The sequence below is a fragment of the Heteronotia binoei genome, chromosome 19 (assembly GCF_032191835.1).
Source record: "Heteronotia binoei isolate CCM8104 ecotype False Entrance Well chromosome 19, APGP_CSIRO_Hbin_v1, whole genome shotgun sequence".
Taxonomy (NCBI): Eukaryota; Metazoa; Chordata; class Lepidosauria; order Squamata; family Gekkonidae; genus Heteronotia; species Heteronotia binoei.
In genome coordinates, this window is record NC_083241.1 from 29,029,931 (window position 1) to 29,057,095 (window position 27,165).

Sequence of the window (27,165 nt, forward strand, 5' to 3'; positions counted from 1 at the left end):
TCCGAGGTACAATATCATGTTCCATTAAATAGGATATTAAAGGAAACCAAACAGAAGAAACACATCCTTCATACTGCTCTAAATTCAATTCAAATGAGTTGCAAGCTACCTTATTGATTACAAACAGTTCCCATAATTTCTAAAAACAATATTCTAATGATGGCAAAGAGGAGTTTATCCAGTTAGCCACCATTGAAAGTCTAGCAGCTGCAATAAGAATGTTGTTTTATAACCACTTTCTCTGTCTCTGAGGTTACGCCCCTGTTCCAGTGGTTATGTGGGGGGACTCTTATCTGGGAGAACCGGGTGTGATTCCCTACTCCTCCAGTTGCACCTGCTGGAATGGCCTTGGGTCAGCCACAGCTATCTCAGAGCTGTCCTTGAAAGGGCAGCTGCTGTGAGAGCCCTCTCAGCCCCACCCACCTCACAGGGTGTCTGTTGTGGGGGGAGAAGATATAGGAGATGGTAAGCTGCTCTGAGTCTCTGATTCAGAGAGAAGGGTGGGGTATAAATCTGCAATTCTTCTTCTTCCCATCCCATGCTGTATCATGGTCAGACACAGGCAGGGCCTAGACTGTCTGGAACCCTAAGCAAAGCTGCCTCCCCCCCCCCCCGCTAATAACACCACCAAGCCACATTGGAGGTACCCAATTCAGCGTCCCCTGAAGACCAGTGCCCTAGGCAATCACCTAGTTTGCCTAATGGCAGGGTCAGCCCTGGACACAGGAATAGGGTTGCCAGGCTCCAGGTGAGTCCTGGGAATTTATGGCTGATCTCTAGACTGAAGAGGTCACCTGCTCTGGAGAAAATGGTTGCTTTGGAGGGTGGACTTTATGGTATTCTACTCTGGTCTCCTGGAGGCTGCGCTCCCAAATCTCAAGGAATTTCCCAACCCAAAGTTGGCAACTGTAGGTAGGAAGGCCTTGTAAACATTTCCAAGTTGAATTCCTTTCTCCCCTTTCTGCAAGAATCGATCCTCTGCGGTCGAGAGCCTCATACTCTCCTTCCTTCCTTCCTTCCTTCCTTCCTTCCTTCCTTCCTTCCTTCCTTCCTTCCTTCCTTCCTTCCTTCCTTCCTTCCTTCCTTCCTTCCTCCCTCCCTCCCTCCCTCCCTCCCTCCCTCCCTTCCTCTCTCCCTCCCTCCCTTCCTCTCTCCCTCCTTTTCTCTCTCTCTCCCTCTCTCTCTCCCTTCCTCTCTCCCTCCCTCCTTCTCTTTCTCCCTCCCTCTCTCCCTCCCTCCCTCTCTCCCTCCCTCCCTTCCCCTCTCCCTCTCTCTCTCCCTCCCTCCCTTCCTCTCTCCCTCCCTCCTTTCCTCTCTCCCTCTCCCTCCCCCTCTCCCTCCTTCCCTTCCTTCCTTCCCACTTATATCCTGTCCACCCCTGCAAGCAGGCTCCGGGCAGGTCCACAATAAAGCGTTAAAAACAGTAAAACAACCATCAGATTTTAAACCCCATCATTTAAGATAACGAAACAAGTTGAAGGAACAAATTCACAAAATCCCCAGGTGTTGTTGTGTGGATGCCTGATGGGATATGGACATTTTAATGAGTCTGAAGGAAGAATCCAAACATGGACCATGTTTTATGAATGGATACGGAAGACCTGATTTACAAGTGAGAACAAAGGTAACTTTATGGTAAATGTCAACAATGGGGGGTAAAACGGATTGTTAACAAGTATATATTCGTTGTATAATGTACTGGATGTAATAACCGTTTACTAAAACCCAATAAAATTTAGATCAAAAAAAGAGGGACAAATATTTGCGAATTAGGTGGAACACCCATTTGTCAATGGAATAAGGAAGATGGGGTGAAGCAGGGGAGGCCGTACCCGGCCACCCGCCGCCTCAACCAAAGGCCTGGTGGAACAACTCTGTTTTGCAGGCCCAAAGGAACTGTAATGTACCACAGGGCCTTGGTCCATTTTAGAGCTGGGGTGGCTCGGGAGCCACATGTGGCTCTTTCACACATATTGTGTGGCTCTTGACGTTCCCACTTTCACACATATTGTGTGGCCAGCTTGGAGAAGGCATTTCGCTCTTTAAATCACTTCTCTAAGCCAAGCTAGCCAGTGGCTTGGAGAGTGCGTTTAAAGTTAAAAGTTGCTTTCTTTCCACCTCTCCTTCCCTCCCTCATCTGATGTTCTTGTGGCTCTCAGCCATTTGTAATTTATTCTATGTGGCTCTTACATTAAGCAAGTTTGGCCACCCCTGTTTTGGAGTGTGTTCTGGCCTGGTGGAATTCGTAGTTGCCTGCACTGGGTTACTCGGCTGCAGGAAGAGCAAGGCCTTTCAATGCACTGGACACTGGCAATACGTCCACCATGTAACCGGGGTGGTCTCTGAACTGCTGGGAGGCAGGAACTGCTTCAAACGGGATCTCTGTTTGCCTTTCAGCCTGCACTTGAGTGATGCCGTCAAGGAGGAGCTAAAGAAATGTCACCGGGAAGTGGTGAGTTGGGAATCTGGCACTCCCTAGGCTGCTTTTCATAGCCTCCAGGAACACCGTATGGGGGTGCCACGTACCTTTCCTCTGGAGGCCATCTGTCTTGCGGTACCCAAAGTCTCTACCTTCATCTCCTCTGCTGCTGCTTCTCTTCCCGCCCTTGGCTTGATCTTCGCAGGCCTCCAGCTTAGTGACATCTGCTATGTTTTTGCCTTTCCCCCAGCACGGGCACTCGGCTGGGGTGATGGGGGGGATTTGCTGCAGCGGAATGTGATTTTCTGTCTCAGCTGCTCTGTGGAAGGGCTAGAAATGTCTTTGCAAGTGGATGACCACAAGCCATAGAATTGCCGTCCTTGCGCAGAAGGGAGGGGGCAGGTTGTTTGGAAACAAATGATTTCGTTTTGGGCCTCAGGCCATTAGCGTTCTTGATGGATCTGATCGACCTAATCTTATAAGACTGGCAGCCTCTGATGAGATCATGCCGATTCAGTGGAGGGAGTTAGGGTCTTGGAGGTACACAGAGTTGGGTAGCCAGATGCTGGTATCTCTCGGGGCCCTTGCTGAGTTCAGGCTGAGGGCTGATTGAAATGTGATGCCAGCACACAAGAAGAGCTCACCTGTGTGACGTTGATTTAAACAGTGTGTGGTGCTTCTGTGAGTACACACACACTGAGCATGCCAATGCTATCTGGCAAATGAATTTGGTGTGTGCTGCAGTCATGTGCAAATGCCTGAGATCCCAATTTAAACAAGAAAGCCAGGGGAGGATCCTAAACATCAGGGGTTGCCAAATTGTGGCTCGCAAGCCATATGTGACTCTTTCATAGATATTGTGCGGCTCTCAAAGCCCCCACCCCACCCCATCAACTAGCTTGGAGAAGGCATTTTTCTCTTTAAATAACTTCTCTAAGCCAAGCCAGCTGGCAGCTTGGGGAATGCATTTAAAATTAAAGTTGTTTTATTTCCACCTCTCTTTCCATCCCCATCTATTTCCCTCCTTCCCTCCCTCCCCCCTCCCCCCTTCCTTCCTTCCTTCCTTCCTTCCTTCCTTCCTTCCTTCCTTCCTTCCTTCCTTCCTTCCTTCCTTCCTTCCTTCCTGCTCTGAAACATCGGATGTTTATTTTATGTGGCTCTTACAGTAAGTAAGTTTGGCCAGCCCTGAATCTAGGATCAGGCCTAACTATGCATTTTTGAGAATAGCAGAAGTGTAGTTGTTTGAGTTCCCATTAGCGGAGCTGTTCTCTTAGTAGTCTCTTTCAGGGGTGAAGATAAACAGCAATTCTTTGATGGACCACTGAGTAATTTCCAGGGGAAGTACCCAGCAGGTGACAGATATCAGAGTTTTTGCTGAAGATTCTGGACTATGCAAACCTTGATCTGAGCCAAACAGGCATTTCCTATATTCTTCAGTAAAAACCACATATTTAGATTTGCTTATGACTGGTTAGTTTCAGAGGGTGGCTGTACTAGTCTGCTGCAGAAGAATGAGATTTGAGTCCAGTAGCTTCTTAAGAGACCACTTTGATTTTTGGGGTACAGGCTTTCAGGAGTCCAAACTACCATAGTTGGATATCTGATGAAGAAGAAGAAGACTGCAGATTTATACCCCGCCCTTCTCTCTGAATCAGAGACTCAGAGCGGCTTACAATCTCCTATATCTTCTCCCCCCGCAACAGACACCCTGTGAGGTGGGTGGAGCTAAGAGGGCTCTCACAGCAGCTGCCCTTTCAAGGACAACCTCTGCCAGAGCTATGGCTAACTCAAGGCCATTCCAGCAGGTGCAGGTGGAGGAGTGGGGAATCAAACCCGGTTCTCCCAGATAAGAGTCCACGTACTTAACCACTACACCAAACTGGCTGTTCACTTTCATTTAGTCAAAGTGCAGGCAGAAGACAGCTTGGACTCTTGAAAGCCTATACTCCGAAAATCAAATTGGCCTCTTAAGTTGTTACTGGATTGAATCTAGTGCTTAATACTAGTTAGACCTGCCTTAACATCTGAGAGATACCAGACATGCATTCTTGCTGTATGAATCTAAAATACATTGGTGCGCCTTTTGGATTTTAGTTTAAAAGAAGAAAGTGGGGCGCACAAGACTCTGGTCAGTCAGTCCTGTTGTGTTTGTGTCCTTGCAGACAAAGGCAGAAGCTCAGTTTTTAGTTGTGTCTTGGGTGGCTTTCATATGGGGGTGGGCTTGTGCAGTTTCTTCATTAGAGCCAGTTTGGTGTAGTGGTTAAGTGTGCAGACTCTAATCTGGGAGAACCGGGTTTGATTCCTCCTCCACATACAGCTGCTGGGTGACCTTGGGTCAATCATAAATTCCCTCAGCTCCGCCTACCTCACAGGGTGACTGATGTGGGGAAGGGAGGGGAAAGGAGATTGTAAACTGCTCTGAGGCTCAGAGTGAAGGGCGGGGTGTAAATCCAATTGTCCACTTCCCCTCTCCTCCCCCTCCCCTCCTCCTTCTTTGCAGCTGCTGATAAAATGCAGCATTTACAAAGCTTTCTCATGGGAAGTTTCCCAAGCTCAGTCTCCCCTCTCCGGGACACTGGAGCTTTTGTTATATATAAACTGGCACTAGAATATAATTAAATCAATATGCCATATTAACAATAGGTGTATTGTTTTTAAAAAATCAGCAGTAGAGTACTGTTTGTACCAATATGTGTAACGATATGTGTGTAACAGGTTCTCTGAATTCTCATATTTCATTCTTTTTTTTTTAACAAGTCATGTTGTCCTTTCCTTCGCAGAGATATGCCTTTCCCCTTATTTCTCCACAAGGGAAAGGGATGGAGACTTCACTTTTTAACAAATTAAAACTGTGAATACATAGGATCTGTTACACATATTGCTACACATGTTGTTGCAATAGTATATTGATCTAATAATATTCTATTCCTGATTTAAATAAATAAATAAATAGCAAGCCCTCCACCTGTGGGAGAGGGAAACGTCTGCCATGGGGACATAATCAGGGATCAGAAAATGGCTGCCACGTGGGCAAGAAAATCTGAATTTTTCCGCCCACATGGGGTCCATCTAGGTTTTACTGAGATCCTTCCCAAAACTTTGTAATAAAACAGGCTTAAGAAAGATCAGGAAAAAAATGAGGGAAAGCCCTAAAGGTGCACAAATACTTTTTCTGAGAAGTAAGAGAAAAGCCCTCATTTCCAGCACCATAAAGCCTAGGACAGAAACCTGCGTAGAAACAGCCTCAGTTAGGAGAGCTTTTCTCTTATCTGTATTCTCCTTCAAGCAGGGCTCTTTTGGTTGCTGGCACTCCTTTGCATATTAGGCCACACACCCCTGATGTAGCCAGTCCTCCTGGAGCTTACTGTAGGCCCTGTATAAGAGCCCTATAAGCGCCAGGAGGATTGAATACATCAGGGGTGTGTGGCCTAATGTGCAAAGGAGTTCCTGCTACAAAAAAAGCCCTGCTTTCAAGTATGGTACAAGGTAGATTACGGGCCATGGGCTGGTTTCCGGCCAGCCGCTTAGAGTCTGCTGCTCAAATTGTGGAGCAGACCTGACTTGTGGCCTACGGAACACCTGGAATGGCACCCCGGCGGGTAAAACCTTCCTTCCCTCCCCGGGCGAGACGTGCTCTTTAGCAGAGATTCCTCACAGATTTAAACTGGATCTGTGGGGGCGACTGCTCTCCATGTCATCGAAATGCAATTAGCAGTTGCTTTTTCCCTGGGTGGCTCCCGGTGAGGAGGAGTTGGAGATGGCTTGCTCTCTCCTCCATCACTGAATTAGCACTGCAGTCCATGAATCACTTCCCTTAGTACACGGATCTCTGCACGTTCTAGTGGGGGAACGGTGTCCTTGCCGCAGAGCTGTGTGTGTAGGGCTCCATGTGCAAGGAAGAAGAAGACATGGGATTTATATTCCACCCTCCACTCAAGAGTTTCACAGCGGCTCACAATCTCCTTTATCTTCCTCCCCCACAACAAACACCCTGTGAGGTGTGTGGGGCTGAGACGGCTCTCACAGCAACTGCCCTTTCAAGGACAACCTCTATGAGAGCTGTGGCTGACCCAAGGCCATTCCAGCAGCTGCAAGTGGAGGAGGGGGGAATCAAACCCAGTTCTCCCAGATAAGAGTCCACGTACCTAACCATTATACCAAACTGGAAAGTTGTGAAGGAAGGAGAGCCCCCAAAGTCAGAAACAGCTCTGGACTCCTCAGGTTCTTATTCTAGCAATAATGTTGTCTCCCCATATCTTGGACCTGACTTTCTTGCCTGCAAAATGCTTCCCCTTGTGTTTTCTTCTCTGACCAGCATGTTCTTTGTAACGGATCTGGGAATCACTGCTGGGAGAAAAATAAAACAGCAGTATCTCAGATTTATCATTTGACGTCCCCGTACCGGCTGGCAGTATCCTGGGAGGAATCGCTGTGACTTCCTGACTCTTTGTCTCTTGTTTGATTTCCAGGCTCCAAATAAGTACAATTCCCAGTACCACAAGTTATTCAAGGACATCCCCACAGAGGAGAGTGTGCTGAAAGGTGAGGAGGTGGGGGGGAGAAACAGGAAGCAGAGAATGCCACCTTGTGGCAGAGAGAGGAAGGTGCATGTTAGAGAGCCGTTTTGAGGCACAGTTACTCTTTCCGAGAAGGTCAGTGCGTTGTAGCCCTTACTCCCTGGGATACGGACTTTTGCTTCCCTCTGTCTCCTCTGTGCAAATGGTGTTTGCAGATTTTTAAAGCATTTCAAGAATCCAGCAAAATCTGAGGGCAGCTTAGGTCCTGTTGTACTCCATGAGTGTTTAAATTGTAGAATTTGTTACCACTGGACGTAGCAATGGCCATGAGCATGGATAATATTTTTAAAAAGGATTTGACAGGGTAAGGTCCATCAGTGGCTACTGGCCAAGAGGACTGAGGGCAACCTCCTTACCCCCCATCAAGTTGCAGCTGACTTGCGGCAGCCCCGTAGGGTTTTCAAGGCCATTCAGAAATGGTTTGCCATTGCCTGACTCTGACCGATTCCCCTTGTCCTGGTCTCACACTCCTCCTCTCCATGGGGCTTCCATCCAGAAGAACATAAGAGAAACCATGTTGGATCAGGCCAGTGGATCGGGCCATCCAGTCCCACACTCTGTGTCATACAGTGGCCAGAAAAACCCAGGTGCCATCAGGAGGTCTGTCAGTGGGTCCAGGACACTAGAAGCCCTCCCACTGCCCCCCCCCCCAAGCACCAAGAATACAGAGCATCACTTGCCCCAGACAGAGTTCCAACAATACACTGTGGCTAATAGCCGCTGATGGACCTCTGCTCCATATGTTTATCCAATCCCCTCTTGATGCTGCCTATGCTTGTAGCCGCTGCCACCTCCTGTGGCAGTGAATTCCATGTGTTAGTCACCCTTTGGGTGAAGAAGGACTTCCTTTTATCCGTTCTAACCCTACTGCTCAGCAGTTTCATGGAGTGCTCACTTCTCGTATTGTAAGAAAGGGAGAAAAGTATTTCTCTGCCTTCTCTTTCCCATGCATTATCTTGTAAACCTCTATTATGTCACCCCTCAATTGATGTTTCTACAAGCTAAAAAGCTTCCGATTTTGCACAAGCTGCTCTGCAGCTGCGACTTGGCCCACCTCTTTCCAGTGGCAAGCAAGATCCTCCGAAAACCGGTTTCTGCTTGCTGTGGAAAAGAGGCTGAGCAAGTTGCAGCCCTGCGGCAGCTTGTGCAAAATCAGACAGAAGCGCCACAGAGAAGAGGAGCGGGAGAGCGGGACAAGGCTAGTGGGGAATCGGTCTCTTTGTGGGAGTCTCCCATCCAAATACTAACCAGGACCAGCCCTGCTTAGCTTCCAAGATCGGACAAGATGGGGCTAGCCTGGGCTATCAAGGTCAGGACAACCCCCTATGCCCAGAGGCAGAAAAGTTCTGAATACTATTCACAGGGGGCAGCATCAGGAAGAAGTTCTGCCCCTTGGCCTTTGAAGTAACTGGCTTGTGATCAATGCTCCCTCTAAGCTGTGGAGTCTTGTGAGCAAAAATTCTGCTTTGTGAGCTACTGGCATTACAGTTTTGCGCTACAAAGTTGCGAGCGACTGCAGAAATTGGTTTGTTCTGGGGCCATTTTTCCTGAGCTAGGACAAAAATGTGTGAGCTGGAGGCTAAAGAGACGTGGGCTAGCTCACACTAACTCAGCTTAGAGGGAACATTGCTTGTGATACAGGATGTTGGAGCAGATGGACCACTGGTCTGATCCAGCAGGGCTTTTAAATTAGGCGCACGTACTGTGCGTGCACGTACTGCAGTCCGAGCTCTCTGCTCACAACCTGAGTTTGATCTTGGTGGAAGCCGGTTTCAGGTAGCCGGCTCAAGGTTGACTCAGCCTTCCATCCTTTCAAGGTGGGTAAAATGAGTCCCCAGCTTGCTGGGGGGAAAGTATAGATGACTGGGGAAGGCAATGGCAAACCACCCCCTAAAAAGACTGCTGTGAAAACATCGTGATGCAACATTACCCCAGAGTTGGAAACGACTGGTGCTTGCATAGGGGACTACCTTTACCTTTTTACCCTGCATAATGATGCACCTGGCTCCCCTGAAGAACAATCAACCCATCATCTTGCTTCGATTCTCTCCACCAGCTCAGTGCTGGCCATTTCAGCTTATATGAACAAAAGACTCCCTGGGGGCTTGCACTTGTCCTGTCCCATGTGATGGCCAGTGGAGGATTTGCGGGAGGGGCTTGGGATGATGGGCCACATCTGTTCCTTGATGTTGCTGTCTTCCTGAAACCAGTTGATTCCACCTCTGGCCAAAGGCTGGCCACTTGAGCTGAGTGTTGCCTCTAAGCTGAGATAGTGTGAGCGAGCTCCGTTTTTTTGCCTCCAGCTCACACGTTTTTGACTTAGTTCAGATAGGAGGTCCCCAGAGCAAACTTAATTTACACAGTAGCCAAACTGCTTGCTCACAACTTTGATGCCAGTTGCTCACGAAGCAGAATTTTTGCTCATAAGCACTGTTCCCTCTAAGCTGAGTTAGTGTGAGCTAGCTCACTGTTTTTTTAGCCTGCGGCTCACACGTTTTTGTCTTAGCTCAGGAAAAATGGCCCCAGAGCAAACTGATTTATATAGTAGCTCACCGCTTTCATGCCAGTAGCTCACAAAGTGGAATTGTTGCTCACAAGACTCGACAGCTTTGAGGGAGCATTGCCGAGCGCTTGACTTGGTCTGTAGCCAGGAGCCCAGGACTTGGAGACTGGTTTGCGGACTGAGGCTGCCACGATCCTTGTCTTTCTTGCAGTCTGCTCCTGCGCCCTCCAGAGAGACATTCTCATCCAAGGCCGGCTCTACATCTCCCCAAACTGGCTCTGTTTCTATGCAAACCTTTTTGGAAAAGATATCAAGGTAAGCTAAACATCACAGGGTACTCGGTGAAGAAGAAGGCAGTTTATTGCAGAACTGGCTGTGCATTTCCTAGGGTTCTGTTGGAGGCAGGCTGTCAATCCCTGTGTGTGTTTCCTGGGAAGTAATTCCCAGGACGTTGAGTGGGATTTGCTCATAAGTGAGTGAGTGTAGAATTTGCAGTTGGGGGGAGGAGGCAAGGTGTGGATAGACCTGAGGCCACTACAGAAGTCAGTGTCATCACCTTGCTCGAATTCCAAGTGAAACAGACCGAGAAAACAGATTCCTCCAGGAAGGGAAAGGTGTTGAAAAGATCCTGTCCTAGGGAAATCACTTCAAACAGAAAGAACAAATTGGCCACGGGTTAGTCGTGCCTTTGTTTAGCTCAATGTCTTTTATCAGAGCCTGGACCCAACACTCAGCAATTGTTTATTTTATTTATTTATTTATTTATTTATTTATTTATTTTATGATTTATATCCCGCCCTTCCCAACAAGTGGCTCAGGGCGGCTCACAATTGTGGAAGTATATCTTGATGAAATCCCACCTTTGTAATCTGATATCTGTTTTATCACAAGTCCTTTCTTCTCCTGGGATTGCAGTCTTGGTTCACTTGTGCCAAAGGCATGCAAGTACACTGTTGCACCTGTGGTTGTGCCTGTTTGGTGTTGTGGTTACGTGTGCGGTCTCTTATCTGGGAGAACCGGGTTTAACTCCTCACTCCTGCACTTGCAGCTGCTGGAATGGCCTTGGGTCAGCCACAGCTCTGGCAGAGGTTATCCTTGAATGGGCAGCTGCTGTGAGAGCCCTCTCAGGCCCACTCACCTCACAGACACCCTGTGGGGGGAGAAGGAGATTGTAAGCCGCTCTGAGTCTCAGATTCAGAGAGAAGGGTGGGGTACAAATCTGCAGTCTTCTCTCACACTGGATGCACCTGTGGAGCAGCCTGCTTCCCCCCTCTGATATTTGTGCGTATCCCTGCTCAGTTAATTATGTTGGTTAGTCCAAACAAGGAGGAGGCCTGCAAAACTTGCAGGGGGAATCCCATTCTCCCCCTATTGCTCTCCCCAACCACTCAGGGTCTGGCTGTTGCAGGGTCTGGGAGCCGTTTTGAGCCCCAGGTGGCTCTTGGCTTGTGCTGCAGCTACACAGAATAAACATCAGATGTTTGAGAGCTGCAAGACAGGAAGGAAGGAAGGAAGCATTAAAAGAAAGGTGGAAAGAAAGCAAATAGATGATAGAGGGAGAGAGAGAGGTGGAAAGAAAACAACTTTCTTTAAATGCATTCTCCAAGCTGGCTTGGCTTGGAGAAGTAATTTAAAGAGACAAATGCCTTCTCCAAGTCAGCCAATGGAATGGTGGGGGCTCCAAGAGCCGCACAATATGTGTGAAAAAGTCACATGGGACCCCTGAGCTGCAGTTTGGCCACTCCTGGACTAGACTGTGTAAGATGCTAGAGTTGCCAGGTCCCCCTGGCCACCGGAGGGGAAAAGGGGGCCAGGTAGCCAGATGCAGGCTGGGAAACTGCTGGAGATTTGGGGGGGTGGCGCCTGGGGAGGGCAGGGACCTCAGTGCCATGGAGTGCCCCATCCAAAGCCTCCACTCTCTCCAGGAGAACTGACCTCTGCAATCTGGAGGTTGTTTGTTTATTGGCATGTTTCAGTCTCAAAGCAGAAGAGCTTTCTAGGCAGAGAGGCCGTCTCTGTGGCACATGGGGGGAAATCCAGTGGGCCTCTGTTTTGCAGTCCCGCTGCTGGATTTGTTGTCTAGAGGTTATCTGCCAAACGCTGCATTTTTAGTACAGACTTCCTTTTAAAAAGCCCAGTATCAGTAGCTCTACCTATTTAAAGAACAATCAAACAGGAAGAAAGCCACTGCCACTCCCTATACTCAGCTCGCTGAGTGGGATTCTTCTGGCTTTGCATCCTGGTGTTGTTTTTAACAGCCCTCTTGAACTTTTTCTGTGACTGTTCAAATCATTTTCCCAGCTCTCCAGCGGGTTGATATGTCTGCATTTCTCTTCTATATCCTGGGCCCTGAAAAGTGACTTCTCTACCCTGAAGTACTTCTTGGGACTGTCACAGCATCTCTAAAGCAGGGAACTGGCTGTTGTTTATTTCTGTGCAGCAGTCAGGCTGACCCCAACACCAGGCTGACACTAGATAAGACTGTAGCAGGGTCAGCCAAACTGTGCTCTTTCACACACACTTAATTTAATTCATTTAATTTTCTGTTTTATACCCTGCCCTATCCCACAAGCGGGCTCTGGGCGGCTTACAGCAGTAAGAAACCTTACAAAACATCAAACAAACTACATCCAATCTAGATAATCTCATAATCATGTTTTAATCATGTTTTAACCATGATTTTATAAGTATAACTGATGTATAATGTATTTTATGTTGTGAGCCGCCCTGGGCCTGCCTCGGCGGGGAGGGCGGGATAGAAATAAAAAATTATTATTATTATTATTATTATTATTATTATTATTATTATTATTATTATTATTATTATTATTATTATTATTATTATTATTATTATTATTATTATAGAATTGACAAAAACCATGATCCACATCATTGGCAACAAGTCATAGACCATATATAGGCTGGTAATGTTCAACATAAGCATAAGGTGCTGGGGGGAGCAGTGATTTCAGGGGACACCTGCTGGATCAATTAAAAGCCTGGCAGAAGAGCTCTGTCTTACAGGCCCTGCGAAACTTAGAGAAGTCCCGCAGGGCCCGGATCTCCAGCAGGAGCTCATTCCACCGAGTAGGGGCCAGGACCGAAAAGGGTCTGGCCCTTGTTGAAGCCAGTTGGGCATCCTTAGGCTCAGGGATCATGAGAAGATATAGTGCAGCTGACCTCAGAATCCGGGGAGGGGGAGCTTATATGGGGAGAGGTGGTCCTGAAGACATGCAGGCCTCAGGCCATAAAGGGCCTTATTGTGTAGCTCTCAAAGCCACCACTGGCCCATCAGCAAGCATGGAAAAAGCATTGGTCTTTTTAAATCACTTCTCCAAGCCAAGTCAGCTGGCAGCTTGGAGAATGCATTTAAAGTTAAAGTTGCTTTCTTTCCACCTTTCCCTTCCCTCCCCCACCTACCTACCTTCCTTCCTTCCTTCCTTCCTTCCTTCCTTCCTTCCTTCCTTCCTTCCTTCCTTCCTTCCTTCCTTCCTTCCTTCCTTCCTTCCTTCCTTCCTTCCTTCCATGTCTTGCAGCTCTCAAACATCTGATGTGCATTCTATGTGGCTCTTATGTTAAACAAGTTTGCCCCCGCCCCCAGTCTATAGGTACAGTGAGGGAGGAATAGAAACATGGCTACACTCTAAATGGCCCTGGTCTGGCTCTTATCCTCCTAAAGAAATCAGTGTGATTTACATACCAGTAGAAAGGGTTAAGCTCTGTATCCCTTTCCTGTCTGCAGACAGCTGCCAACTTGGTGATAGGCGCCAATGTATCTATCATTTTCTCCTTCCGTTCGTACACCTCTTGCTGCTAAACTTTTCTTTTCTTTTACGTTTCAGGTGGTTATTCCTGTTGTCTCTGTCCAGCTGATAAAAAAGCACAAGACAGCCCGGCTGCTGCCCAATGGACTGGCTATCACCACCAACGCGAGCAGAAAAGTGAGTCTGGGGTCAAATCTTCCTCTAGCGTTACCCTGCATGGCCCAGAGGCAGGGCTTTTTTTGTAGCAGGAACTCCTTTTCATATTAGGCCACACACCCTTGATGTAGCCAGTCCTCCTGGAGCTTACAGTCGGCCCTGTACTGAGAGATCTGTAAGCTCTTGAAGGATTAGCTGTATCGGGAGGTGTGGCCTAATATGCAAAGGAGTTCCTGCTACAAAAAATAGCCCTGCCCAGAGGTATCATCTTTGATGCAGAGTTGTTCTGCTCAAATGACAAGCAGGTTTCGCCTCTGCATACCAACGTGGTCGAGCGAAATGTCTTTATTTTAGTGCGTCTGACCTGCCAGAATGTTGCAGCAGACAATGGAGAAGGCATTAATTGTCAATTGTTCAAGTCGTGCACAAGATCCACACCGCAATGTGAGGGAGAGACCAGGCAGGTGTTCTCAAAACAAATAAAAACAAGCAGTGTTGAGAACCCAGATGCTAGGTCAGGGCAACTGTTCTTGCAGCTGCAGGTCTGGGATCTACGAGTTTCTATTTGCACAGGGGTTTTCCTGGGGGCCTCTTTTCCCAGGCAGATGTTATGTGGTGGTCCCTCTTTTTACTCTCAGTGGTTAGAGTGTCATACTAGGATCCTGGAGGCCCAGGTTCAAATCTCCACTCTGCCTTTGAAGCTTGCTGGGTGACCTTGGGCCAAACACACTCTCTCAGCCTAACCTTCCTCACAGGTTTGTTGTGAGGATAAAATAGTGGAGAGGAGAATGACGTAGGCCACCTCGGGTCCTCATAGGGAAAAAGGTGGAGTAAATAAATGTCAGAGCAACAGAGGCGATGCATTGTGTTGTCCACCCTCTGTCCCTTCAACAGTGCCATCTATAGCAGAGTTAACAGCCTTCTAAGCCCACTGACCTCTGTGGAGTTTCAGATTTGGTTTTATTAAAAAAATTTAAAGCAGGAAGCATACAAAAAGTTTCAAAAAACACACACAAAGGGAAAAAAGAGGGAAGAAATCTACATCAAATATAATTTTGATTGCAAAGTTTTTCCTTGCTTGAATATAAAAAACAAGAATTCTCTCTCTTTGTTTCCGCATAAGCAAATGCCATAGTTAAAAAAGCTAAAAAACCCTAGCCTTAAAACCAAATTAAAATAATTCCTAACTTTTTCATGCAAAAAGTCTAATCTCTAACAAATGAAGGTGTTTCTAATATCTAATAAATGAAGCAGTTATCTTTTCCCTAATTACAAGTTTGACCGTAATTACCGCAACTTCTCCACTTCCGTGGAGTTCAAAGAGTGTCACTTGGCTTAGGATAAAGCTGTCGCAGGAGGCAGCAGGCCTCAGATCTCCCGGTTTCTTTTCAGGCCTTCAGAATGTCCTGCTGAGTTCCTGCTGAGCTTTTTCTACAAAAAAAAAAGCCCTGTGTGAAACAATGGTGCCGAGGGGTGTGTGTGTGGCCTAATATGCAAATGAGTTCCTGTTGGGCTTTTTCAACAAAAAAAGAGCCCTGTGTGAAACAATGCTGATGTCAGGGGGTGTGGCAAATGAGTTCCTGTTGGGCTTTTCCCACAAAAAAGAGCCCTGTGTGAAACAATGGTTACATCAGGGGGTGTGGCCTGATATGCAAATGAGTTCCTGTTGGGCTTTTTCGACAAAAAAGAGCCCTGCGTGCAACAATGGTTACATCAGGGGGTGTGGCTTAATATGTGGATGAGTTCCTGTTGGGCTTTTTCTGCAAAAAAAGAGCCCTGTGTGAAACAATGGTGATGTCAGGGGGTGTGGCCTAATATGCGAATAAGTTCCTGTTGGGCTTTTTCTACAAAAAAATCCCTGCATGAAGCAATGGTGACATCAGGATGTGTGGCCTAATATGCAAATGAGTTCCTGCTGGGCTTTTTCTGCAAAAAAAAGCCCTGGGGGAATCAAACAGTTCTCCCAGCTTAGAGTCCACAGCTATTAACCACTACACCAGGGGTGGCCAACGGTAGCTCTCCAGATGTTTTTTGCCTACAACTCCCATCAGCCTCAGCCAGCATGGTCAATGGCTGGGGCTGATGGGAGTTGTACCCCAAAAAAACATCTGGAGAGCTACCATTGGCCACCCCTGCACTACACCAAACTGGCTCTCAGGGCCAACCCTGCTGAGCTTGTGAGATTTTTACAAGATTGAGCTAACCTCAGCTATCAAAGTCAGGGCACAGACTATCAGATGTGGTTTGTTGTTGCCTGTGACCCTAGGCTCTTTTGGCTGACTCCCATCCAAGTGCTACTGGGGCCCAACCCCTCCTAGCTTCCAAGATCTGACAAGATCAGGCTAGCCTCAGCCATCTGGGTTATGGCTATTCGAACCTGGGTCCTCCCTGTATTCTAGTCTGAAGCTGCACCCACCACACCATACAGGCTCTTACTTGAAACTGGGTGACCAGGACTGTCTCTTCCATGAATACTTTGTCTGATTACCTTACTTATTTATTGAACTTTATCCTGCCCTCCCCTGCAGTGAAGGACATAGGGCGGGTTACAACAAAAAGATAGAACAATCAATGAAAACATCATCCCAATATTAAAACTATAGCAACAATCACAGTATGCCAGAATGCTCCCAAATGTTTTATATACGGAGGTCCTGTTCCTAAGTCGTTGTGGTCTAGGGATGGAGGTTTTATTACTGACCTTTGGTGGGGCGCTACTTACACCAGCGCCCAAGGTTAAAAGTGTAGGGGTGCTCCTGGACCCCTCCTTCAATATGGAGGCCCAGGTGGTGGCCACTGCCAGATCAGCCTTATGTCGTCTTCGACTGATAAGACAGTTGGTCCCCTTCCTCGAACGCGACAACTTGGCTACAGCGATCCACGCTACAGTCACTTCCAGATTGGATTACTGCAATGCCCTCTACATGGGGCTGCCCTTGTCTCAAACCCGGAAGCTTCAACTAGTGCAGAATGCGGCAGCCAGGTTGCTATTGGGTCTTCCCTTATGGGAGCACATTCAACCTGGGCTGAAAGCACTGCACTGTATACCAGGTTAGTTTCAAGGTGCTGGTCCTTAGCTTTAAGGCCCTATATGGCCAGGGACCTGCATACCTTAGGGACCGCCTTTCCCCATATGTTCCCCAGAGAGCACTTCGGTCTGGGTCACAAAATCTGATGTCAATCCCCGGCCCTAAGGAGGCCAGGCCCATGACAACTAGAGCCAGGGCCTTCTCTGTAGTGGCCCCCCGTTGGTGGAATGAGTTGCGTGAAGAAGTTAGGGCCCTGCAAGAACTCATACAGTTCCGCAGGGCCTGTAAGACGGCACTCTTCCACCAGGCATTTGCAAACTAGATTGTTGGCCACTATAGTCCTCAGGGGACATCTGGACCACCTCTTGCAAGCTGCCCTGAAGCAGCAGCGGAAAAGAACATCTAAGACCTGTTAACAGAGAACATAACTTTGAATTTAAGACCATAGCATCAAAAGGTTAACTTTTATGTTTTAAACAGTTTTATGGCTTTTATGTCTTTATATGTTTTATACCCATGCATACTCATGAGCATGTAAGCTGCCCTGAGCCCGCCTCGGCAGGGAGGGCAGGATATAAATGGAATTAAATAAATAAATATAAACAGGGCTTTCTTGTAGCAGGAGCTCCTTTGCATATTAGGCCACCCACGCCTGATGTAGCCAATCCTCCAAGAGTTTACAGAGCTCTTAGCACAGGGCCTACTGTAAACCCCAGGAGGATTGGCTACATCAGGGGTGGGTGGCCTCAGACTTCGGATTCAGTGGGAGCCCAAAGGAGCGCAGCTCCTGAACCTTTCTGAGAGTTCCACCTTCTCCTTCTGAGAGTTCCACCTCCTTGTCCATTGAATAGTAGGTGCAGCTGCATAACAATCCCTGGATGAGCTCCACCACCTATTTTTCTACAAAATGACCCCTGTGTGGCCTAATATGCAAAGGAGTTCCTGCTACAAAAAAAGCCCTGCTTATAAGTAGGATTGCCAAGTCCAATTCAAGAAATATCTGGGGACTTTGGGGGTGGAGCCAGGAGACATTGGGGGTGGAGCCAGAAGTAAGGGTGTGACAAGCGTAATTGAACTCCAAGCGAGTTCTGGCCATCACATTTAAAAGGATTTAAAAGGACCTTTTTAAATGCCTTCCTTCCACAGGAAATAATAGATAGAGGCACTTTCTTTTGGGGCTCATAGAATTGGACCCTCTGGTCCAATCGTTTTGAAACTTAGGGGGTACTTTGGGGAGAGGTACTAGATACTATGCTGAAAACTTGGTGCCTCTACCTCAAAAAACAGCTCCCCCAGAGCCCCCGAAACCTCCAGATCAATTCCCCATTATACCCTATGAGAATCGATATCCACATAGGGAATAATGAAGTGCTCTGCAGATGTTTCCCTCCCCCCTCCACCCCTCCATTTCTGGCGACTCTGAAGCGACGGATTGGCATCTCTACTCATGACTTGCTGCCAACTTCTTCAAAGTAACACAGACACACCATCCCAAGAGGAAGCCTTTCAATTGGAGACTGAAGCCGATTAGCACATGGTCCTCTGGGGGCGAGGCTTCCCCCCGCCGGCCAGCTGACTGGGGGCGGGAAGGAGCCTGGGAAAGCGGAAGAACCCCCGCTGGGACCTGGGGATTGGCAAGCCTATTTATAAGAGATCTGGCCATTTTTTCCCCCTTGTGGCCAACAGCTGCGAGTGATATTGCCATCCTTAACTGAACAAGGCTTGGGAAGAGGGCAGAGCCCTGGAGCTGGAGGGAGCTGGAGATCTTCCAAGGTCTTCCCTCTCCAGTAGGAAGGCTGCCATCTGCTCTTGCTGAAAGTTGCTCAGCAACTTGGGAACCAGAAACGAAGGAAATGCCTCCGGTGGAAACCTTAGACGTGCAGAGAAGGGATGGAATGTGGTTTTTCACACTCGCTGCATGGTGGCTCTGAGAATTTGGTGGTTTTTGGCTCCCGTCCTGTGATTCCCCCCCCTCCCCCTTCATGGCTTTCTGAAACTGAAACCCATAAAACTTTTCCAGACGGTTTCCAGCCACCTACGCCTAGAAGGGAAGGGTGGAACTGGCTGGTGGGGGAACCCAACCCTGGCAGGGCTCAACCTAACTTGTGCCAAGCAGGCAGGACGGGGGAACCGTCCTTGCACAGAGTGTGTGGTGTGGGCGACACTTGGTGTGTGTGCCTGCAAACATCTGTCTGGCTCCAGTAATTGAGCCTTTTGCTCTGAGTCAAAGCATCTTGGGGGGTGGGGGGGATAGTGCTGTATTTTTTTTGGGGGGGAGGAGTCTTCCCAAGTGAGAGCTCCCTGGATGTCAACCCTGCAGTGTTTGCCCCATAACAGACGGTTCTTACCTCCTTTTTTTTGGCCACTGTGTGTACAGAGTGTTGGACTGGATGGACCATTGGCCTGATCCAACATGGCTTCTCTTATGTTCATAAGCGTCCAACTAGGGTCTGGGAAACCCTGGTTCGAATCCCTGCTCTGCCATGGAAGCTTGCTGGGTGACCTTACGCCAGTCCCACACTGGCAGCCTGACCTACCTCACAGGCTGATTGTGAGCAGGCCTTGAATTCAGCAGGAGCTCACTGGACTGCATCTCCTGAACCCTTCTGAGGGTTCCCCCTCCTCCTCCGCACCTACCTACCTTGTCCATTGAATAGTAGGTGCAGCTGCATAACAATCCCTGGATGAGGATAAAACGGAGAAGTGAATGATGGAAGCTGCTTTGAGTCCCCGTTGGGGAAGAAAGGGAGGGATATAAGTAAAGTCAGTGAATAAGAACGTAAGAGAAGCCATGTTGGATCAGGCCAGTGGCCCATCCAGTCCAACACTCTGTGTCACAAAAAAAGGAGGTTCACAAGAAGCCCTTCCACTTTGCCCCCCCCCCCTCCCGCAAGCACCAAGAATACAGAGCATCACTGCCCCAGACAGAGCGTTCCAACAATACGCTGTGGCTAATAGCCACTGATGGACCTCTGCTCCATATTTTTATTCAATCCCCTCTTGAAGCTGGCTGTGCTTGTAGCCGCCAGCACCTCCCCTGATGACATCCACTAGTGTGAGTGCACACGTGTGTGTATTAAGAAAGTATATTACAATACATAGAACATGGCAGCAATCTTGGGTTGCCAAACTCAGGTGAGCAAATCAACAAAATGGAATCACAGTTCAGGAATTTATTGCAGTTCTGGTTGCAAGTTAAGAACGTAAGAGAAGCCATGTTGGATCAGGCCAGTGGCCCATCCAGTCCAACACTCGGTGTCAAACAGTGGCCAAAAAACCCCCAAGTGCCAACAGGAGGTCCATCAGTAGGGCTAGAAGCCCTCCCACTGTACCCCCCCCACAAGCACCAAGAATAAAGAGCATCACTGCCCCAGACAGAGTTCCAACAATACGCTGTGGCTAATAGCCATTGATGGACCTCTGCTCCAGATGCTTATCCAATCCCCTCTTGAAGCTGTCTATGCTTGTAGCTGCCACCACCTCCTGTGGCAGTGAATTCATCTCTGGATGTTGAAATGATGAAGCAGCAGCCAGCTCATCCTTTCCCCCCCAAAGACTTTCCTGGACTGTGGTCACTTAACTCTGGCTTTCTTTTTTATTTCCAGTACATCTTTGTGTCCCTTATCTCAAGAGACAGTGTGTACGATGTGTTGCGGAGAGTCTGCACCCACCTGCAGGTAACTCCCACCTCGCACTTAGTAATTTTAACCTAAAATGCTCTAAATTTGAAGAAGTTTCATTCCCTGCTTTTTAAACCCGGAGAGCAGCACACCCATTGACGCTTCTTCCTTCTCTTCTCACTTGCCTGCTTACTTGCCTTATTGGTCTGTCTGTAAAATGGGCACAGGGCCATTTCCTTGCCCCGTGAGTGGAAGTCACAGGACTGCACGAGTTTACTGATCGCAAGCTGCAGACGTCTTTACAGCCAGAAGGCGGTTCTGGTACTGCAGATCAGGAGCAATGCTCCCCCTAAGCTGTGGAGTCTTGTGAGCAAAAATTCTACTTCATGAGGTTAAAGTTGTGAGCAAGTGATTTGGCTACTGAATAAATGAGTTTGCTCTGGGGCCATCCTTCCTGAGCTAAGACAAAAATGTGTGAGCCGGAGGTGAAAAAACTCTGAGCTACCTCACACTACTTCAGCTTAGAGGGAACACTGATCAGGAGGTGTGGAGTGGGACCTGGGGAGCACGCGGATTCTTTACAGGCAGTTCTGCAGCAGGGGTCTCCAGTCTTTTTGAGCCCATGAGCACCTTTGGAATTGTGACACAGCATGGGGGGTGGAGCCACAAAATGGCTGCCACAGAAGGTGGAGCTAGCCTTAAAATGGCAGCTGCAGCTTGCCTTCAACCACACAGGGAAGATTCTTGTGTCGTGGGGGCAGCTGCTTCCAAAACATATTTAAAAACCTGCACAACCAATTAAATTTCCAGTGGCCAATCAGAAGCCTTGCTGGGTGAAAGCTCCCCCCACTGATCTCACCCAGTTTATAAAAAAAATATTTGGTGGGCACCAGGTTGCCAGTCTCCGCGTGGGAATGAAGGATCCTGATTTCAGATGCTCCATCCTGCTGCCAGCCAGCAGGCTAGTAAGGGGGAACTCACCCCCAAACAGTGACGTCGCCATGACATTGTGCAGAAGTGATGTCATCCCGTTGGCAACATTACGTGGGGATGCTCCAGTTTGAGGGCATATTTACCATAGCGTTTCACCCTCAAACCAGAGTGTCCCACTGATGCGATGATGTCATTTCTGTGTTGTCATCATGTCGGCAATGTTGCTGTTTGATGGCAGAGCCTCTCCTCCCTCCTGAAATTCTGACACAGTGTGGGAGGTGAAGCCACAAAATGGCTGCCACAGAAGGTGGAGCTGGCCATAAAATGTCTGCTGCAGCTTGCCTTCCGCCACACAGTGAAGATTCCCGCCCCCTGCTGGCAGAATCTGAGTACCTGACAACCCTAGCCCAGGAAAAGTGTCGATGTATTGGAGGGCTCTGTTCTAGAGTATGTTTCTAGGATGCTTCATCATCTAAAAGACGCTGCTTTGTGGAGGTTTTTTTGACATACGGGCCTGTTGATGGGCTGATGATAAAGCCATGGATGGCAGGTCAGGACATTTCCTGTCAATACCGGTCAGGGTCTTTGTGCCTTTGGCTGGTTTTTATATTGATAATTCTTTTGTGTAGTTTTTTTAAAAACAATTTTATTCTGTCAGTCTTTATTTGTCACGGTCATAGATCAGCCAAGAGTGACACCCAGAGAGTCATCGGTGCGTCAACATACAGTGAAATTTCAGAGCCGTAAAATAGGCTGATTGAAAGCACAATAATTAATAAACAGACTTAACCAGCTGTAAAGCTGCCAACCTCCTGGTGGACAAGAAAACCAGACCGTGACAGCATAGTAATAATCTTAAGGTTCCTGCACCCTCAGTTTCAGGAGAAGAGTCTCCAGGTCTAGAGAAGTCAGCAAGCACCGAAAATAGAGAAAAACTGTACAGTATTATTAGTTTGGAGTGCTTGGGACTTAGTTTTCTGAGACAATTTCTCTTTACCCATTGGGTGGTGAACGTGTTGAAGTATTACGTATTATTCTTATTATGTAAGAATTATGTATTATTCTTATCTGGGAGAACCAGGTTTGATTCCCCACTCCTCCAGTTGCAGCTGCTGGAATGGCCTTGGGTTAGCCATAGCTCTCGTAGGCGTTGTCCTTGAAAGGGCAGCTGCTGTGAGAGGTCTCTCAGCCCCACTCACCTCACAGGGTGTCTGTTGTGGGGGGAGAAGATATAGGAGATTGTAAGCCACTCTGAGTCTCTGATTCAGAGAGAAGGGCGGGGTATAAATCTGCAATTCTTCTTCTTCTGAGTCTGTACATAGTGTGTACTTCTATTCTATTGCTTTAAGAGAACTGCTATTCTGTCACGGTCTGATCTTCTTGTTAACCTCCTGGTTGCTCACCAGATGACCAAGATCAGCTCCTCTGAAGAAAATATGCTTATCTGGTATCAGTCTGGTGTTTATTTCGTTTTATACCCCCGAAGAAAATGGCTGCTACCGAGGGCAGACTCTATGGCATTATACCCTGCTGAGGTCCCTCCCCTCCCCAAACCCCACCCTCCCCAGGCTCCACCCCTTAACATCTCCCAAGCAGGGGTGAAATTCTAGCAGGAGCTCCTTTGCATATTAGGCCACACACCCCTGATGGAGCCAGTCCTCCTGGAGCTTACAAAAAAGAGCCTTGTAAGCCCTTGGAGGATTGGCTCCATCGGGGTGTGTGGCCTAATATGCAAAGGAGCCCCTGCTAGATTTCCACCCCTGCTCCCAAGTATTTTCTAGCTCAGAGCTGGCAATCCAAAATCAGCTCCTCCCTTGTAAGCACACCGAGGCACAATATTTGGCCACCTTAAAGGTGGTTCTGTAAGAACCGTCTTGAGTGGGGGGGGGGTGGGATATAGTATTCATCAGGTCTGCCTGGAAACAATTTTATTGTTGGATTTTCCTGTGAGGTATCTCATGCAGGTCTCTGAAGATGTGACATGTACATTTTCCTGGGTGTATATGTGTATATAGTCTGTGTTGCTTCTACGGAGCTGCCAAATACAGAATGAAACTACGGGGCCAAGCAGCCAGATGCCGTCTTACAGGGTCTCTCTCGAGTCTCATAAGCACGTAAGAACATAAGAGAAGCCATGTTGGATCATGGTCTCCACTAGCAACCTTTTCCAGCCTGGCTGCCGCTTGCCATCTCTGCAGCTGGAGCGCTGGTTCTCAAACTTGCCACTTTCTGTATGAAGAGCATGTGCTTTCCTACCAAGCTGTAGGTTCTCGTTCCGTTCAGGGACTATGGGAGGCTTCCTGGCTTTCCTAAGTGCTCAGCCGGACTCCCGTCGATAAATAGATTCTGGCTCTGTTTTGCGCTGTGGAACCATTTGTCATCTCCAGAGAAGCAAAGTCAATCTGATTGGAATTTATTGGCCTGAGTCTTGTGCCTGGATATTATTTATAAGCTCACTGTAGCAACACTTAAAAAATTTTTGGCATACGGAGGCTTCCGTGTTGAGCCTTTTCGGCTGTGGGAGAAATGCTGGGGTTTAAAAAAGAACCCTTGCAGAACGGAAAGCTGTTGGGCCTGCTTTGTTAGTGATAAAAGAAAAGGCTCCTGTTTCCTCCAGAAAAAAAACCTTTTTCCAGGACTTTTTTTGTAGGAGGAACTCCTTTGCTTAGTAAGCCACACACCTCTGATGTAGCCAATCCTCCAAAAGCTCACAGGGCTCTTTGTGCAGGGCCTACTGTAAGCTCCTGGAGCATTGACTACATCAGGGGTGTGTGGCCTAATATACAAAGGGGTTCCTGCTACAAGAAAAACCCTGTGCTTTTCCACATATAAACATAAAGTAGAGCGTAGCCTTGGCCTACAGCAGAGGGGAAAAAGAAAACCATTATTGGCATTTTAAAATTTATTTTCCGTGAAAATGACTTTTTTTTCTGCACACCAGCCAGAAATTAGAAGCGAATAGGTTTAGTGTGCCAAATTCCATGATAAAACCATGGGATGAGGTTGCCAGCCTTGGGGGTGGGAAATACCTGCAATTTTTTTTTGTTTTTTTTGGGGGGGGGCTGGGCTTAGGGAGGGAAAAGACCTCAGCAGGGTACAGTGCCATAAAGCCCACCCTCCAAGCAGCCATTTTCTCCAGGTAAGGTTGCCAGCTTTAGGTTGGGAAATTCTTGGAGCTTAGGGAGGGGGTGGTCCGAGGAGGGGAGGGGCCTCAGTGGGGTATAATGGTTGGATATTATAACTCTGCATGCAAGAGGATCTGGGAGAGAAATAGGCTTCCCAACCCTCCCGCCCTGGCAGGGGACCCCAGGATTTCCACCCTCTTCCCCTGCTCCCCCAAAAAACGGAAGTGGGGGGAGGGGGAAACGGCGCCAGGGAGCATGGCGAGCCGCCGCATCCAGGAGTGGGCGAGGCCGCGGCGCCGCTGCCGCCCCCTCCCCGCCCACCGCAGCTGCTCCTCCGAGATGAGCCCAGGCTGAGCCCATCTCGGAGGAGCAGCCAAGAGGCGGCAGCAGCACAGGGGAGGGCGAGGCAGGCCAGGAGCATGGCGAGCCACGAATCCGGGCACTTCTAGGACCCAGATTCGCGGCTCGCCACGCCCCCGGCCCGCCTCCACCCCTCCCTCCGATTCCACCCCAGAGGCGGAGCGGGCGAGGCCGCCACGCCGCTGCCGCCTCTTCTCCGCTCACCGTGGCTGCTCTTCCGAGATGGGCTCAGCCTGAGCCCATCTCGGAGGAGCAGCCACGGTGAGCAGAGAAGAGGCGGCAGCGGCCTCGCCCGCTCCGAGACGGGGCAGCTCGCCGTTTCCCCCCCCTCCCCCTAGCTCCACCCCAGTGTCTCCTGGCTCCCCCCCCAAAGTCCCCAGATATTTCTGGGGTTGGACTTGGGAACCCTAGAGGGAAAGGGGCAGGGCTTTTTTGTAGCGGGAACTCCTTTGCATTTAGGCCACACACCCCTGATGTAGCCAATCCTCCAAGAGTTTGCTCTTCGTACGGGGCCTACTGTAAGCTCCAGGAGGATTGGACACATCAGGGTGTGTGGCCTAATATGCAAAGAAGTTCCTGATACAAAAAAAAACCCCTGGAAAGAGAAGTCTCTCTTATTTAGGTACACTTGGTAGTTGGTCCCACCCTCTGTCATCTGTTAGATGCTGAGCCTTTTCGGCCTTTAATTGCCTTCTGTGTTTCATCTTATAAAGGACCTCTCTTCTTCTCAGGGTGTGGAGCTGTACCAAGTTAACCTTTCTGAAGTTAATCTGTTCACAATAAGTTACATGTAACCTACATGAATGTGTCAATAAAGAGCCCATTCGGGGAAGGGCAAGATAAAAATCTAACAAAATAAATAAATACATGCTTCTATTCTTGCAAGTAAAATTTCTTTCTCTCGTTCCCATTGGAATTAGGTCATCTTTGTCATTTATTTGAACAGCATTTTCCCTTAACAGGGAAACACGGAGGATTGGGGACACTGCATAAAGCTTCTATGGCTTCCATGGCAAATGTGTTTTTTAAAAAAACATTTCGCCTAATAATGATGCCATAGAATCCACCCTCCAAGGCAGCCATTTTTCTCCAGGGGAACTGATCTCTATAGTCTGGAAATAAACGGTAAAAATGGGGGGAACCTCCGGGCCCTACCTGGAGATTGGCACCCCTATGGCCCAGTGTGAGAATTGCACCATTCTCATTGCAGTGAAGCTTGGGCTGTCCTCCTAGCAAGCCCTGGGGCTGTACTGCATGGGGCGTCAAGGCCTAGTCAAATAACAGGATTAGAAGTGGCTTGGGAAAGAACTAAGAATTACGTCAATGTGGGGCACTAAACAGGCATTCCCTGTGAATGACCCTCTCAAGCCCTTCTGCTGAGGGTGATCGGAATGTGTTTGCAGCACAACCAAGATCCCTGACGAGGGAGGAGCCTTCTTCCAATTGAAGGGGCTGTTCCGCTGGTGGAAGACCTGTTTTAGTTGGAGGAAGACTCTTCAGTAGAGGAGAGGGTTGACCTCATCCCAATGGTCTATATGTCACCTGGCCAGCAGGCATTCCTGTCCTTTGAGGCCCCCCCTGGCCCAAGTTATCTTCATGCAGAGTCTATTGTTATGTGGGGCTTCCCTTGACCCTGTTCCGGAAACTCCAACGGGTTCAGAATGCAGCAGCCCCGTTGTTGGCACTGAGGCCTACACGAGCGTGGATGCATCTGGTGCTGCGCGAACTGCACTAGCTACCTCTCGAGTACCAGATCCAGTTCAAGGTGTTGGTCCTTACCTTTAAGCCCCTTTACAGCCAGGGGCCTGCGTATCTTTGGGACCACCTCTCCCCATATGAAACCCCCCCCCCCAGGCTCTGAAGTCTGCTACTCAACATCTCCTCATAGTCCCTGGTCCTAAGGACACCTGGCTGGCTTCAACGAGAGCCAGGGCCTTTTCGGTCTGGGCCCCTACCTGGTGGAATGAGCTCCCACTGGAGATCTGGGCCCTGCAGGACTTATCAAGGTTTCGCAGGCCTTGTACGACGGAGCTCTTCCTCCAGGCTTTTAATTAATCCAGCAGATGTCCTTTGAAAGTCATCACTTCCCCCAGCATTTCACCATTATGGTGTTGTGTTATGCTGTTAGCCATCAGCCGCATGCTGTTTGCTGCATATGTCTGTAAGTCTGTTTACTGTGCTGCTATTGTTTCGTAATATGTGTTTTTATGATATTATTTTAACTCTGTTGTTTTATTGTTGTAAGCCACCCTGAGCCCGCTTGCGGAATAGGGCAGGGTATAAATCTAAAAATTAAATTAAATTAGATCTCCTTGTTCCTGGCAGGTCTCGAGCAAAAAGAGTTTGAGCTTGAAAGAGCTGACGGAAGAGCCGGATGCAGTGTCGCTGGTAAGACCCAGATGCCCACCTGTGGTCACCAGACTGGCCCGATCTGCTCTGCTGCCCACAGTGGGATGGATCCTCTAACCCCTGCCCTCCTACTCCACCGAGCAAAGGTTGAAACCTTCTTCCAACTGAAGGGGCTGTTCCGCAGGCGGAAGACCTGTTTTAGTCGGAGGAAGACTCCTCAGTGGAGAAGAGGGCTGACTTCATCCCAGTATGTCACCTGCCTGTTTCTGAGAGGGATGAGGTGTATTTTCCAAACAGGGTGGCCTTCGGGATTTCTGTATGTGTGTGTGT

At 48.6% G+C, this 27,165-nt stretch overlaps 1 protein-coding gene across 2 annotated transcripts in view; it reads left to right on the top strand.

Annotated features, from left to right (window-relative positions):
• Positions 1–27,165, top strand: part of GRAMD2A (GRAM domain containing 2A) — an 83,752-nt gene that overhangs the window by 44,336 nt on the left and 12,251 nt on the right. For both annotated transcript variants that reach the window (XM_060260055.1, XM_060260056.1), the window contains exons 3-8: positions 2,398–2,452; positions 6,889–6,961; positions 9,711–9,814; positions 13,342–13,440; positions 20,054–20,125; positions 26,812–26,874. In XM_060260055.1, the coding sequence (XP_060116038.1) occupies positions 2,398–2,452; positions 6,889–6,961; positions 9,711–9,814; positions 13,342–13,440; positions 20,054–20,125; positions 26,812–26,874 (466 nt within the window). The remainder of the gene's footprint in view (positions 1–2,397; positions 2,453–6,888; positions 6,962–9,710; positions 9,815–13,341; positions 13,441–20,053; positions 20,126–26,811; positions 26,875–27,165) is intronic.